Source organism: Anolis carolinensis, unplaced genomic scaffold, assembly GCF_035594765.1.
Source record: "Anolis carolinensis isolate JA03-04 unplaced genomic scaffold, rAnoCar3.1.pri scaffold_12, whole genome shotgun sequence".
Classification (NCBI taxonomy): Eukaryota; Metazoa; Chordata; class Lepidosauria; order Squamata; family Dactyloidae; genus Anolis; species Anolis carolinensis.
Genome location: NW_026943823.1, coordinates 14872419 through 14887566, shown reverse-complemented (window position 1 = coordinate 14887566; position 15148 = coordinate 14872419). Strand labels below are relative to the sequence as shown.

The following is a 15148-nucleotide window of genomic DNA, read 5'->3' as shown; positions in this document are numbered from 1 at the left end:
AAAAATGGATGCTGAAACTAATAGACATTAAAAATATGGATTTATTAACACAAAAAGTATCACAGAACATTTCATCAAGACAATGGACCGACTGGAACAAACTGAGACAACATTTGTCAAAGAGAAACATTGAGCTTATATGATTTATGCTCATAGGAAATCCTACGCTTCAGGTCATATAGTGCTAGTAGACTGAAGGTGAACCCGGCGAAGACTGAGATTCTGTGGCATGGCCGCTTGACTGGTCTGACCCACTTGCTACCCACCTTCGATGGTGCTGCCCTATCTCCTTCGCCCACCGTTAAGAGCCTGGGTGTCGTTTTAGATTCGCAGCTGACAATTGAAGCTCAAGTCGCTGCTGCCAGCAAACAGGCCTTTTTCCATCTACGACAAGCGAGGCAACTGGCACCCTATCTATCTGATGAGGCTCTGGCAACAGTCATCCATGCCACAGTCACATCTAGGCTGGACTATTGCAACACCCTGTATGTTGGGCTTCCGATGTCCACGACCCGAAAGCTCCGTATTGTTCAGAATGCAGCAGCCAGGCTACTCACAAGAACACCCATGAAATGCCACATAACACCAGTGCTGCAGCATCTGCATTGGCTTCCAACTGATTACCGTGGTCTATATAAGATGATAGTTCTGACCTTTAAAATTCTTTACGGCCAGGGCCCATCGTACCTTAGGGACCGTCTCTCCTTCTCTCATCATCGGAGGTCGCAACGACCATCCCAACGAGACTTACTTTATGTACCAGGTCCTAGAGAAGTGCACTTGGAAAGGACCAGGCGCAGAGCTTTTTCTATTTCTGCCCCTGCCTTATGGAATGCCTTGCCGCCCCATATGAGAGCCATGCATGAGTCAGGGCCTTTTACCCTAGCACTCAAGACCTGGCTCTTTACTAGAGCTTTTAATCTATGTTAATTTTATCAATATTTGTATGTATATATTTTTATCCTTTACAATTTTATCTTGTAAATCACCTACAGCAGGGGTCCCCAAACTAAGGCCCGGGGGCCGGATGCGGCCCATCGAAGCCATTTATCCGGCCCCCACGGCACAAGGGCAGAATGGGGTTGGGCTAAATGACCCAAGAGGTCCCTTCTTCTCTTACAACCCTTATTGTTGTTGTTGTTATTATTATTATTATTATTATTATTATTATTATTATTATTAACATTGATTCTGGGTGGCTATCTGTCAGGGATGCTTTGCTTGTGCTTATGGTGCACAGAGGCAGAAGGGGGTTGGACTAAATGGCCCAAGAGGTCTCTTCCAACCCTCTTTATTATTATTATTATTATTATTATTATTATTATTAACATTGATTCTGGGTGGTCATCTGTCAGGGGTGCTTTGCTTGTGCTTTCGGTGCACAAAGGCAAAGCGGGATTGGACTCAATGGCCCAAAGGGTCTCTTCCAACCCTCTTATTTATTATTATTATTATTATTATTATTATTATTATTATTATTATTATTATTATTATTATTATTGCTCGGTAGCCAACTATAGTCCGGCCCTCCAATGGTCCGAAGGATCGTGAACTGGCCCCCTGTTTAAAAAGTTTGGGGACCCCTGACCTAGAGCATCGTGGATGGAGGGCGATTAATAAGTAATTAAATGATGATGATGATAATGATATACGGATGCTTGCCGAAAAATATTTGATGATGGAAAGAAAGATATACAATGCAATGCAGAGGATCTGGAAGTGGAACAATGTCCATGTGGGGCTTTCTTCTTCTTTATTTCTCTATTTCCTATCCCCATCACCTCTTTCTTTTCTATCCCTCTTTACATGTTCTCCCACTTTTTATGTATACACTTAAATCATAAATAAAAGAAAGGAAAAAGGAGGCAATGGGGGCCAGCAAGGGGTCAATGGGCCTCGCAGGTTCCCCAACTCACCTGGGAGATGCCTTGGAGACAGAGAAGGGTCCAGCCCAGCAGAGCGGAGCTGCCGAGAAGAGGCAGCCCAGAGGGTCTGGGTATGACTGCAAGTCAAGATTAGGAGGGAGGCAGAGAGGGAAGGGCTCCTTGCTGGACAGAGGCTTCCTGCCCCCCCAACAATAACACCCCCCTAAGCCAGACGCCATCCTCATCCCCTCCCAGCCAGGAAGCAGTGAGGAAGTGATGGCCGGAGAGATAGTGGCCGTATCAGGACTGGGACGCCCCAAGGGAAGAGGGCTTCCTGGCTCTTGGAGAAGCAGCAGAGGCAGCACAGCCACGGCCCCCTCCTCTTTCGTCCCAGGCAGGGAGACAAAGGGCACCCCACGTTAATGGTGAGGAGGGAGCCAATTGAGGGGAAGGGGGCTCATAAGAGGGGAGACACCTCCCCCCCCCCCAAAAAAAAAAAAAAACAAGGAGCAAGAAGAAACTCCAGGCCAGAAAGGGGAATTCCTCTGCCGGAGTCTGCCTCATGCCTCCCCCAGTCCAAACACACTCACAGGAAGTGGCTGGGACAGAGCGCAGGAAGAGTGAGATCATGGCCCTCTTTCTCTGCGGTGGGGGCCACTGGATTGGGGTGAAAGGAGGAACATTGGGTGCGTGGGTGGACCAGGTAGGGGGCAAAGGCAGGCAGGAGACCCCCAGGAAAGGGGGAAATACCCAGACACACTTGTAAAAAAGCAAAGGGGCCAGATGTGTAACTCTTCTACGTCCCAGAATTATCCTTGAGGAGCTTTCTTCCTTACACTTTCTTCGGCCCAGTTCTTTTTTGGAGCCAACCCAGGATTTTATCATAGTATATTTACTGTATGTGACCTCATTTGTTTTATGGCTTGTTTTGTTGTTGATTGATTTATCTCATTGTTGTGTTTTTATATTGTCTGTCATCTGGGCTTGGCCCCATGTAAGCCACCCCAAGTCCCTTCAGAGAGATGGGGCGGGGTATAAAAATAAAATTATTATTATTATTATTATTATTATTATTATTATTATTATTATTATTATTATTATTATAGAGGCTGGGAAATGGGGGTCTCAATGCATGAGCGTTAAGTGACTGTGGACGGCAAATGAGCTGCCCCCGCCTGGTTTCCACCAAAATGTGGCCCTTGCATCAATCAGACTGGCATTTCACATTAGGATGGTTGAGCCTATATCATGGAAAGCCTGGGGGACACCTCATCCCATCTTACTTCCTATGGAATACCTGGCCCCATTTCACCCCAATATTTTTTGGCAGTTGGTGGACGCTTTCCTGCCTCAGCAAGGCCAAACGTTTCTTTATGATTTCCTCATACTTTCCTTCCAAACATCTATCCATCTCTCTCTCCATTCATTCATTCATTCATTCATTCATTCATCCGTCCATCTATCCATCCATCCATCCATCCATCCATCCATCCATCCATCCATCCATCCATCTATCTCCTAAGTCTGTCTATCTGTCTGTCTTGTTGAAGGCTTTCATGGCCGGAATCACTGGGTTGCTGTAGGTTTTCTGGGCTGTATGGCCCTGTTCCAGAAGCATTCTCTCCTGACATTTCACCCACATTTATGGCAGGCATCCTCAGAGGTTGTGAGGTCTGCTGGAAACTAGGAAAGTCAGTTTTATATAACTGTGGAATGATGTCCAGGATGGGAGAAAGAACTCTTGTCTGTTGAAGGCAGGTGTGACTGTTGCAATTAATCGCCTTGATTAGCATTAATGGCCTTGAAGCTTCAAGGCCTGACTGATTCCTGCCATGGGGAATCCTTTGTTGGGAGGTGTTAGCTGGCCCTGATTGTTTCATGTCTGGAATGTCCCTGTTTTCAGAGTGCTTTTTATATACTAGGTGAACCGAACCACCTAAACTGGGCTCTACAAGCCAATGGATACTCCACCTCAGACTTCAAAAGAACTGCAAGACCACGAACGAGCCACGAGAGTAAAGACAAGGATTCACCCAGAGGAAAAGTGTTCTTACCATACATCAAGGGAACCACTGACCACATAGGAAAGGTGATGAAGAAACACAGCCTACAAACTATCTACAGACCTACTAAGAAAATCCAACAAATGCTATGTTCAGCGAAGGACAAGACGGATATTTTCACCTCTGCAGGAGTCTACCGTATACCATGCAGCTGTGAACATGTCTACACAGAGATCACCAAATGCAGCATTGCCCAAACCCGAATCAAGGAACATGAAAGGCACTGCAGACTCACTCAACCAGAGAAGTCAGCCAGAGCAGAGCCCTTGATGAACCTACCGGGACACAGCATATTATTGGAGCACACAGAAAGGCTGGACCACTCTAGCAACCATTATGTCAGACTACACAGAGAAGCCCCTGAAATCCACAAGCATGTGGACGATTTCAACAGAAAGGAGGAAACCATGAAAATGAACAAAATATGGCTACCAGTATTAAAAAACTCTAAAATCAGGACAGTAAATAAATAACAGCACTCCATGCAGTCATGCCGGCCACATGACCTTGGAGGTGTCTACGGACAACGCTGGCTCTTTGGCTTAGAAATGGAGATGAGCACCAACCCCCAGAGTCAGACATGACTGGACTTAACGTCAGGGGAAACCTTTACCTTTACCTTAAATAAAGAACAACATTCGGAAGACAGAGGAATTCCAGACAGAAAACAACCCAGCCCAGCTAACACTTCCAAACAAAGGATTTCCCCAGGTGGGAATCAACTAGACCTTGAAGATGCAAGGCTTTTCAATTCTAATCAAGATGATTAATTGCAATACTTACACTTGCCTCCAACAGACAAGAGTTCTTTCTCCCACGCTGGACCTTCCACAGATATATAAACCTCCCTTGTCTAGTTTCCAACAGACCTCACAACCTCTGAGGATGCCTGCCATAGATGTGGGTGAAACCTCAGGAGAGAATGCTTCTGGAACATGGCCATACAGCCCGGAAAACTCACCGCAACCCACTGTCTGTGTGTTCTTGCTTTACTCATTCCCCTTCTAAGAAAGCTTTGCTTTTAACTATTAAGGGGATACAAGGCATTGCAGGGGAAGGACGCAAACACAACACTTCCACACACCTGTGGCATCACCGTCTCAGCACAAAGGGCCTGGCATTCCATGCCTCCCAGTCAGGCAAATGCAAGGCTTTGGGTGCATTCCTCAACCCGTCTGCCGGGCAGAAGGCAGACACTGCTCTCCTGGCAGCGGAGGGAGGCCTGAAGGGAAACGGAGATCCCCGTGCCAAGAGGGAAAGCCCCATGGCAACCATTGGCCACACCCAAGTTCCTGGAGCAGAGAGGGAGAGGGCAGAGGATCCGCTTGTCTGTGCCATCCTCCAGGAGGAAGGCAGGGCAGGGATATATATTCCTTCCCTTACGCCAAAGAGGCTATATTTACACATTACTCATCTGCCCAGGAAAATGCTGGATCTCTACAGCACAAAATGAGTTCCTCGTTCCAATCAGAAGAGTTCTGCCTGACCCCAAAGACGGCCGACATAAAAGACATCAGTGCCCCCCGCTTTGCAGTTTGCTGGCTGTTTGAACAGTTCTTGCTTTTCAGGATCAAACGTTCTTCCAAACAACTCAAACATTTTGTCAAATGTGTGATTTGTGGAAGGGTGGTGAGAAAAGGAAGGGTGTGACAGAGTGAAATACAAGCTGGTCCTGAGCAAAGCCAGTTTGCTTGGTTGGCAGCCAAAGTGGAGAATGGGGTGGGGGCTTCCTTTGGAAAGGGGCCTCCCCCCATTTCCCATCTGATTATTTGTCTTGGCTTCTTGCAAGCGGAGAGGCTGGCCCTGATTCCTGACACAAGGGGGCAGCAGACCCTCAAATTAGGAGCCCTGGGAAGGGATCTGGAGGAAGCGGAGGGCCCCCAAACCCCACTGAGAGGAACCCAAAAATCCTGCAGTCAGCCCAGAAGCCAAAGTGTTGAAAGGCTACAGTTGCACCTTCAGAGATGCCCCACTTCTCATGCAAACTGAGAGAAGAAAGAATAGAAGGGAAGGAGGAATCTCTTCTCATGTCGTGTTCATCTTGGAAAGAAGTCACGAGTGGAGTGCCACAAGCAGGGTTTTGTCCTGGGCCTGGTTCTGTTTAACATCTTTATTAACGATTTAGACGAAGGGTTAGAAGGCACGATCATCAAGTTTGCAGACGACACCAAACTGGGAGGGATAGCCAACACTCCAGAAGACAGGAGCAGAATTCAAAACGATCTTGACAAACTAGAGAGATGGGCCGAAACTAACAAATGAAATTCAACAGGGACAAATGCAATATACTTCACTTCGGCAGAAAAAATGGAATGCAAAGATACAGAATGGGGGACGATGCCTGGCTTGACAGCAGTACGTGTGAAAAAGACCTTGGAGTCCTCGTGGACAACAAGTTAAACATGAGCCAACAATGTGATGTGGCAGCTAAAAAAGCCAACGGGATTTTGGCCTGCATCAATAGGGGTCTAGTGTCTAGATCCAGGGAAGTCCTGCTCCCCCTCTATTCTGCCTTGGTCAGACCACAACTGGAATCACACTGTGTCCAATTCTGGGCACCGCAGTTGAAAGGAGATGTTGACAAGCTGGAAAGCGTCCAGAGGAAGGCAACTAAAATGATCAAAGGTCTGGAGAACAAGCCCTATGAGGAGCGGCTTAAAGAACTGGGCATGTTTAGCCTGCAGAAGAGAAGGCTGAGGGGAGACATGATAGCCATGTACAAATACGTGAGGGGAAGTCATAGGGAGGAGGGAGCAAGCTTGTTTTCTGCTGCCCTGCAGACTAGGACGCGGAACAATGGCTTCAAACTACAGGAAAATAGATTCCACCTGAACATCAGGAAGAACTTCCTCATGTGAGGGCTGTTCGGCAGTGGAACTCTCTCCCCCGGACTGTGGTGGAGGCTCCTTCTTTGGAGGCTTTTAAGCAGAGGCTGGATGGCCATCTGTCGGGGGTGCTTTGAATGCGATTTCCTGCTTCTTGGCAGGGGGTTGGACTGGATGGTCCATGAGGTCTCTTCCAACTCTACTATTCTATGATTCTATGTTTACTTTTGACTTTCTTCAGCTCATTCTCTGTGATCCTGTGCTGCATTGACCAGGGACCTGGATGTTTTTGCCCATTCCTGTTTCTTATCCTGATTTTTATGTACCTCCTACGCTGATAAAGAGCTTCATGGGACTCAAAGACTCACCCATTTTTTTGGTCTTGTCTTTTAGAAAGCATATTATCCAAGAGGCTGGATGGCCATCTGTTGGGAATGTTGGAAATAGCAACCTCACAAGCCTTTCACTATTTGTTGTCGAAGGCTTTCATGGCCGGGATCACAGGGTTGTTGTATGTCTTTCGGGCTGTGTGGCCATGTTCCAGAAGTATTCTCTCCTGACGTTTCGCCCACATCTATGGCAGGCATCCTCAGAGGTTGTGAGGTATGGTACCTCACAACCTCTGAGGATGCCTGCCATAGATGTGGGCAAAACGTCAGGAGAGAATACTTCTGGAACATGGCCACACAGCCCAAAAGACATACAACAACTCTTTCACTATTTGTTTGTTAACGTATATATTTGCTAAGGGGCCCCTGGTTGCACAGTGTGTTAAAGCGCTGAGCTGCTGAACTTGCAGACCAAAAGGTCCCAGGTTCAAATCCTGTGAACGGAATGAGCACCCGCTCTTAGCCGCAGCTCCTGCCAACCTAGCAGTTCGAAAACATGCCAATGTGAGTAGATCAATAGGTACCGTTCCGGTGGGAAGGTAACGACGTTCCATGCAGTCATGCTGGCCACATGACCTTGGAGGAGTCTACGGACAACACCGGCTCTTCGGCTTAGAAATGGAGATGAGCACCAACCCCCAGAGTCGGTCACAACTGGACTTAACATCAGGGGAAAACCTTTACCTTTTACTTATATTTGCTAACCTGTATTCTATGTGTATGTTGATTTGCCAGTTTGATTGTATCTCTTTGGTGTGGGAGGGGTTATAGATACATGATTGTACTGAGTAAGTTCAGACTCCAAACTCCATTTTATAGTCAGTCTGCTTTACACCTCAGTGGAGATGGATGCCTGTTTAGGCCTCACCTGCGGAGGATCATCTTGAGGGTGCGGTAGGAGCCCTTGATGAGGATCAGAGCCTCTTGCCGAGAGCCGTAGAGCGGCGTCCCGTTGATGTTCACCAGCTCGTCCCCGGAGCGCATCTTCTGAGACAGGGCTGCCTTCCCTCCATCTTCCACCTGGAGAGAAAGGAACCGCAAAGTCAGGAGTAAGTGGTTGTATCAAAGAAACCTGAGAAAAACTTATTAAACTGCAAAAAAAGTTTTTACAGGAGGTACATCCTGCAGCACATTTTGCTATACTCTTTCAATGAATATCTCATAGACTCACAGCTTTTTTTATCGTGTTAGAAGCAACCTGAGAACATACTGCAAGTCACTTCTGGTGTGAGAGAATAGCCATCTACAGAGATGTTGCCAAGGTGACACCCGAATGTGTCAGCTGGGAGGCTTCTCTCATGTACCCACAGGCTAGAGCTGACATACACCTCACCTTGTCTCGCGGATTCAAACTGGCAACCTTCAGATCAGCAACCCAACCTTTAGGTCAGCAGTCCAGCCAGCACAAGGGTTTAATCCATTGCGCCACCACGGCTCCTATGAGTTGCAACTACAGTAGGGTCTCACTTATCCAACGTTCTGGATTATCCAATGCATTTTTGTAGTCAATGTTTTCAATGCATTGTGATATTTTGGTGCTAAATTCGTAAATACAGTAATTACTACATAGCATTAATGTGTAATGAACTACTTTTTCTGTCAAATTTGTCGTATAACATGATGTTTTGGTGCTTAATTTGTAAAATCATAACCTATTTTGATGTTTAATAGGCTTTTTCTTAATCTCTCCTTATTATCCAACATATTCGCTTATCCAACGTTCTGCCAGCCCGTTTATGTTGGATAAGTGAGACTCTACTGTAATCCAACATAGCTTGTGGCAGCTATAAAAATGTAGTTTCTGGAGTAAGATAACTACTTTCAAAGTAAAGACCGCACAATTAAGTAACACTTTACAACACTTTCAAACACAAACAACACAAATAACACTTTCAAACTAGGAACATACCATATATACTCGAGTATAAGCCGACCCGAATATAAGCCGAGGCACCTAATTTTACCACAAAAACTGGGAAAACTTATTGACTCGAGTATAAGATGAGGGTGGGAAATGCGGCAGCTACGGGTCAATTTCAAAAATAAAATAGATATTAATAAAATTGCATTATTTGAGGCAAATAATGTTTTTTGATGTAAAGGTAAAGGTTTCCCCTAATGTTAAGTCCAGTCGTGTCTGACTCTGGGGGTTGGTGCTCATCTCCATTTCTAAGCCAAAGAGCCGGCGTTGTCCATAGACACCTCCAAGGTCATGTGGCCGGCATGACTGCATGGAGCGCCGTTACCTTCCCGCTGGAGCGGTACCTATTGATCTACTCACATTTGCATGTTTTTGAACTGCTAGGTTGGCAGATGCTGGAGCTAACAGTGGGCGCTCACTCCGCTCCCGGGATTTGAACCTGGGACCTTTTGGTCCGCAAGTTCAGCAGCTCAGTACTTTAACACACTGTGCCACCAGGGGCCCCAATATTTTTGAATATTTATATAAAACTGTAATTTAAGATAATAATAAGACTTAAATAAGAGAAGACTGTCCAACTCTGAATACCTATATACTCAAGTATAAGCTGACCTGAATAGAAGCCAGCCAGGACCCTCACTCGAGTATAAACCGAGGGGAGCTTTTTCAGCCCTAAAAAGGGCTGAAAAACTAGGATTATACTCGAGTATATACAATAATTCATTTTCACATTTTGTTACATAGTGTAATAGTTCTAAAGCAAACAGAAATTAAAATGCAATGCACATTCCCCAACAAAAAGGGTCCTTGCCAGCAATCACATCTTGGAAGCCTTCTTGTGCCAAAAGGTCTTCTTGACTATTTGGGGAAAGGAAAGTGTGGAAGGGAACTCCGGAGGGTTGCAGCCACAAGGAGGGTCTCTTGCAGACCCCATCAAATGGGCTTGGGATGGCGGTGGGACTGGGAGAGTGTTCTGGGATCTCATCCACACACAGGTTCTCCAAAAGAATTCCCATTCCACCCCCTCCTCCAGTGTGTGTTACTTGCACTTGGTGATTAAAACTCTGTGGGCTTTCCAAAGCTGTCAAGTCCACAGATTCCACCTGGCAAGTGCAAAGAAAGCCCAGGGAGATCTAAATGTGGCAAAATCATGCAAAAAGTTTGATGGTTGGTTTTCAGAATGCATCAATCTAATGAAGAAGGAAGAGAGTGGCAGCTAAGTTTCTTCTGCAAACTCACACCCACATGCTCTTCTCTGGCTCCGTTTTAGGAGACCACAGACAAATTGTATTCAAGACAATCCTTTAAAAAGAGCAGACAGCCACATGCCAAAAGCAAAACGACAACCTGCGATCTCTCAAGAACAACTAAATCAACCTTCACCCCAACTGCAGTGCCCACAGTTTCAGTTGGGTATTTTGCTCCATCTGGGGCCAGAAATGTTTGGAGAGAAAAGGATAAACGCAGCCTTCCCTCAAAACCCCCTTCCTTCCGCTGCAGTCTTCAAAAGTTCAAGGACCGGCTGGAAAAACAGATGTGGAACACAGGGCAACAATACCGCAAACATCACATCTCTCCCACCCACTTTCTTTCATCCTGCTGTTAAATCCTGGGCCCCCTCCTCACTGCTCCAAGTTTGCAACTGGGAACTAAAGCCTGTTTGGCAGGAGGACTTGCGTAACACACTTTTAATCCTCTCTTTCCATTAAAAGCGAAGCAGAAAAAGCACCCCAACCACCTCCTGGTTCCTCCTAAGTTGCTTTTCTGCACACACAAAGCGCCTTTCCTCTCCCGGAATAGCTGCTTTGAGTCTCCGTTGAGAGAGGAAAGTGGGATAACAACAACAACACACCTAGACAGACCCATTAATCAGCCTACCTCGCAGGGGCAATTGGGCTATTTCCTCTCCTTTCCACTGCCTTTCTGGGCCGAAGTGCCTCCTGTGCCTCTTTGGCTTGGTCTAAGAGAAGGGTGCCACTTTCTCCTTAGAGGTGCAAGATGTAGCACCAAGGGAGACTGACTCTTCTTCCTCCCATAAAAGGCCTGGCTACTGGATCCAAACAAGCAACACTGAGTCCCTGCTTTGTCTGTTCAGGAGAAGGTCTGGGATCCAGTGGAGAGTGAAGTTCTGGGTAGGGCAAGGCAACCCTTTTCTCCCTGCTTCCACCCCAAGAGTCACATGAAAGAAAAAGGAGTCAGCGCATGGTTCGCCCCCAGGCTGCTTCCCTCGTGGCCAAGACAAGGGCCCATTGTGCGCCCAAATGCCAGCGCTGCCGTCTGGAGCCCACGGATGGCTGCCATGTTGATGCCAGGCCCCCATAGTCTGCACCATAGTCTGCACCATGCCTCACAGGTGGGTCTGGGGAAAGCATTGGATCACCAGGCTTTCATCAACCCAGAATAATCATTTCATGCCACACAGCTACAGTGTTGTGGTTCTGAAATGGTTGTCATTGATCCCTCCTAGGCAATCTCGGGATTTGCAGTTTAGGAATTCTCAGGTGGAGTTTTAAAACACAGATTCCAGGACTGGATCCCATAGCAGTTCACTCACAGAAACACACTCCCTCTTGATACAGTCTCTCCCACAAGTCCATGGCTCTCCTTGCTGAACCTTGGCCCTTGGCTACAGACGGTCAAAAGGCCAGCGCCCCGCCAATCTGCTGGTTAGAGCATTCATATAACCAGTAACAAAGAAAAACATTAGCTGGAAACTAAAACACTCCAGCCCTAAGGGCAGAGATGGAAGAGATTGTGGAATTAATGTATCTGGGACACATTTCACCATTCAAAATTAATTCAAATTCAAACCAGCTTGTTCTCAAACTATCATAACAGCAGCAAGCTCTTTCAGTCAGTTGGAGACTGGAATCCTTAGTTCCTTTTTAAAAGTATCTAAATTTCTGTTCATGGCATACAAAGACAGAAAGGCGAGCACTGGTGACCAAACTGTGTTCCAGTGGCACAGAACCAAAGAGGCTCTTCAACAAGGACCTTCTGTGTCTCCTAAGACTGTCATGACGTTTGCTGGCATGTCTTTGTCTTGGGTCCAACATATAGGCACTTAGCTGTAGCCACCCAAATCCTGACTCTGCAAGAAGCCCCCATAGTTACGGTGGGGGGGGGGGATGTCAGCAGGGAAAACAAGACCACAATTTACTAGCCCAGGAAAATGTGTGTATCTCTCTTGCCTTTCCAGTTCAATCTCAGTTCCCCAGTTTTGCCCAACAATGAGATGGTGAACCAAGAAACTCATGGAGACTGATTTAAATCTTGTTTTTTTTTCATGTCAAGAGCAACTTGAGAAACTGCAAGACGCTTCTTGTGTGAGAAAATTGGCAGTCTGCAAGGACGTTGCCCAGGTCAATTCAGCAGTTGCCGGCACAAGGGTCTAACCACTGCACCACTGCGAGACTTCTCAGGAATGCAAAAAGCTCCCTTTCCAAAAAGCAGAACATGCAGGAAAGAATTTTTTTCTGGATTTAGAACAGTCTTGGTTAAGTTTATTGGGAAACCATCTCAAGTTGGCATCTCCAACAGAGTGAAGGCCAGGGGATTGGTAGGAATGGAACCGCCCCAAATTTGACCAAGAGGTCCTCATCTGTTCTGCTTTCTCCCATGCAGAGTGAAACAACAGGTCTCTTTTTAATGTGGGGAAGGAAGAGATGTTCTTCCAGACCCCAATCCATGTGCTCCAAGTGCCCCACTCAATCCAGCCTGGCCAGTCTCCCCCAGAGCTGCCCCACACAAAGAGGGAGAAGGTGGAGGACAACTATGCCCCAAACCAGCACATTTTTTCTTCCAGAGCCATCAGACTTTTTGTGAGGCTGAACTTGGAAGAGAAAGAAAACAAAGAGAGCTTTCGTCCTCTCCTCTTCCTCCATTTTCACTATGTAATGTGATTTTTGTTCCTAGATTATAAATGCCATTTCTTAATTGGTTCTTTCACAAAACATGGAAAACATTTATTAAACCGCAAAAACTTCGTCTTTGCAGGAAAGACATCCGGCAGCACATTTTATTCTAGTTTTTCAATGAACATCTCATAGAGTCTAAACCAATTCAACATAGTCTGTGGCAGCCACAAAAACAAAGTTTCTGGAGTAGAGCAACTACTTTCAAAGAAAGGACTGCACAATTAAACAGGAAACTACACTTTCAAACCAGAAACAGAAAATTTTTCAAATGTTGTTACATAGTGTTTGAGTCCGCAATCCTCTGCTCTTGTTGGTTGCTGCAGCAGCCTTTCGGAAATGGAGTCCAGATGGGGAAGGGAAGGGCAGCGGGTGGGCAGGCCTTGGGCCCTGGAACGCCAAGGAGAGCCAGTGAGCAGCCAGTGAGTGAGAGAGGGGCACTTTCCTTTTTCAAACTCAGCTGGAGCAGCAACAGGGAGCCTGGAGCCGGTTGGCTGAGCTGGAGGGAGGAGGAGAGCAGTTGGCTCTGGACAGGAGGAAATGGCCCGCTTTTGAGGCTTTCAAAGCCTGGCTGGTGTGACTCCCCAAAATCCAAGAGGATTTCTCTAGTGCAGAGCCAGCACAATTCACCCTGAGGCAGAGAGGAGGACCTACGGGGCCCTGAAGTGATGCCTTGTGCCTCCACCCTTCTTCCTTCCCCAGCTTCAGAGGGAATCTGCTGAACCAGATGGATCTGCACTCAGAATTACAACTCCCAGCAGCCCTAGAGCCCTGGGTGTTCTTGAACATCCGGAAAGCTCCAGGCCTCCAACATCAGAGAGTTTCTTTGCCTAGTTTAACACCTGTATGCTCAGCTTACTTGTCCAATCCACAGAATTCCTCTCAAGCCAACAATTGGTTAGGAAACAACTCTGGACCAGTTTCTGCTTTAAAGCCTGAGAAATACACAGCCCAACAAAGAAAAAAAAACTCTTCTCTGTGTCTTGGCATTTATGCCTGCTCCTGGGTTTATTTAAGGGGCTGATTCAGAAAATGGCTAGGCTCCATCGCTGTAAGGTAACGGTAAAGGTTTCCCCTGACTTTAAGTCCAGTCGTGACCAACTCTGGGGGTTGGTGCTCATCTCCACTTCTAAGCTGAAGAGCCGGCATTGTCCATAGACATCTCCAAGGTCATGTGGCCGGCATGACTGCATGGAGCGCCGTTAGCCTCCGGTGGCCTAAGGGATAAAAGTCTTGTGACTTGAAGGTTGGGTTGCTGACCTGAAGGCTGCCAGGTTCAAATCCCAACTGGGGAGAGCGCGGATGAGCTCCCTCTATCAGCTCCAGCTCCATGCGGGGACATGAGAGAAGCCTCCCACAAGGATGGTAAAACATCAAAAAACATCTGGGCGTCCCCTGGGCAACGTCCTTGCAGACGGCCAATTCTCTCACTCCAGAAGCAACTCCGGTTGCTCCTGACATGAAAAAAAAAACCTTCCCACCGAAGCGGTACCTATTAATCTACTCACATTTGCATGTTTTCGAACTGCTAGGTTGGCAGGAGCTGGGGCGCTCATTCCGCTCCCTGGATTTGAACCTAGGACCTTTTGGTCCATAAGTTCAGCAGCTCAGTGCTTTAACACACTGCGCCATTGGGGGCTGTAGTTTCTTAGATATTGTTATCATAGTTTTCTATGGGAGAGCAGATGACGACTGGAAGATGGCATATTTTCTGTATCTCAAAAACTAGAGCTGATGGGGGGAATGGGTGTCATTTTTGGAATGAGCAGGTCAAATACACCCAAAAACAGGGCCAACCCTTGAGGCACCAAAATGTGTTGGCCAGTGATGTCAAAGCAGAGGAGTCTGAAGTTCCCTGGAAACCAAGCAATGCGTGTGTCACCTATGTATCCACCGCCAAGACACTATACTTGGAAGGCCATCATAATCAGACAATGAGGAATCACCTAAGTTAGTAAGATGGGTGGGAGCCCTGACGCAAGGAAAGGGGGCTGCCGGGAAGGAGGCCCTGCCAGGGAAGGAAGACTCCACCTCCACTCTGTGGCACCAAGCCATTGCCAGGAGCTGCAGTGTCTAGACACCTCGCCCTCCTCCGGAGCCTGGGAAACACGCCTCGCCATCTTAATCCAGGAGGGCCCGGGCCCTGAGAAGCTGAAGCGCAAGGCGGTAAG

At 47.0% G+C, this 15148-nt stretch overlaps 1 protein-coding gene across 3 annotated transcripts in view; it reads right to left on the bottom strand.

The window, feature by feature from the left end:
• The window catches only part of shroom4 (shroom family member 4), a 44561-nt gene extending 31096 nt beyond the window's left edge, over window positions 1–13465 (bottom strand). Inside the window, exons 1-2 of one of the 3 annotated variants that reach the window (XM_062963996.1) lie at window positions 13259–13465; window positions 8011–8162 (exon numbers count right to left, since the gene is read on the bottom strand). In XM_062963996.1, the coding sequence (XP_062820066.1) occupies window positions 8011–8126 (116 nt within the window). In that variant the 5' untranslated portion in view covers window positions 8127–8162; window positions 13259–13465. Of the gene's footprint in view, window positions 1–1916; window positions 2365–8010; window positions 8163–10941; window positions 11145–13258 lie in introns of those variants that run through there. The other 2 variants (XM_062963994.1, XM_062963993.1) reach the window with 2 other exon arrangements.
• Window positions 13466–15148: the final 1683 nt, after the last annotated feature.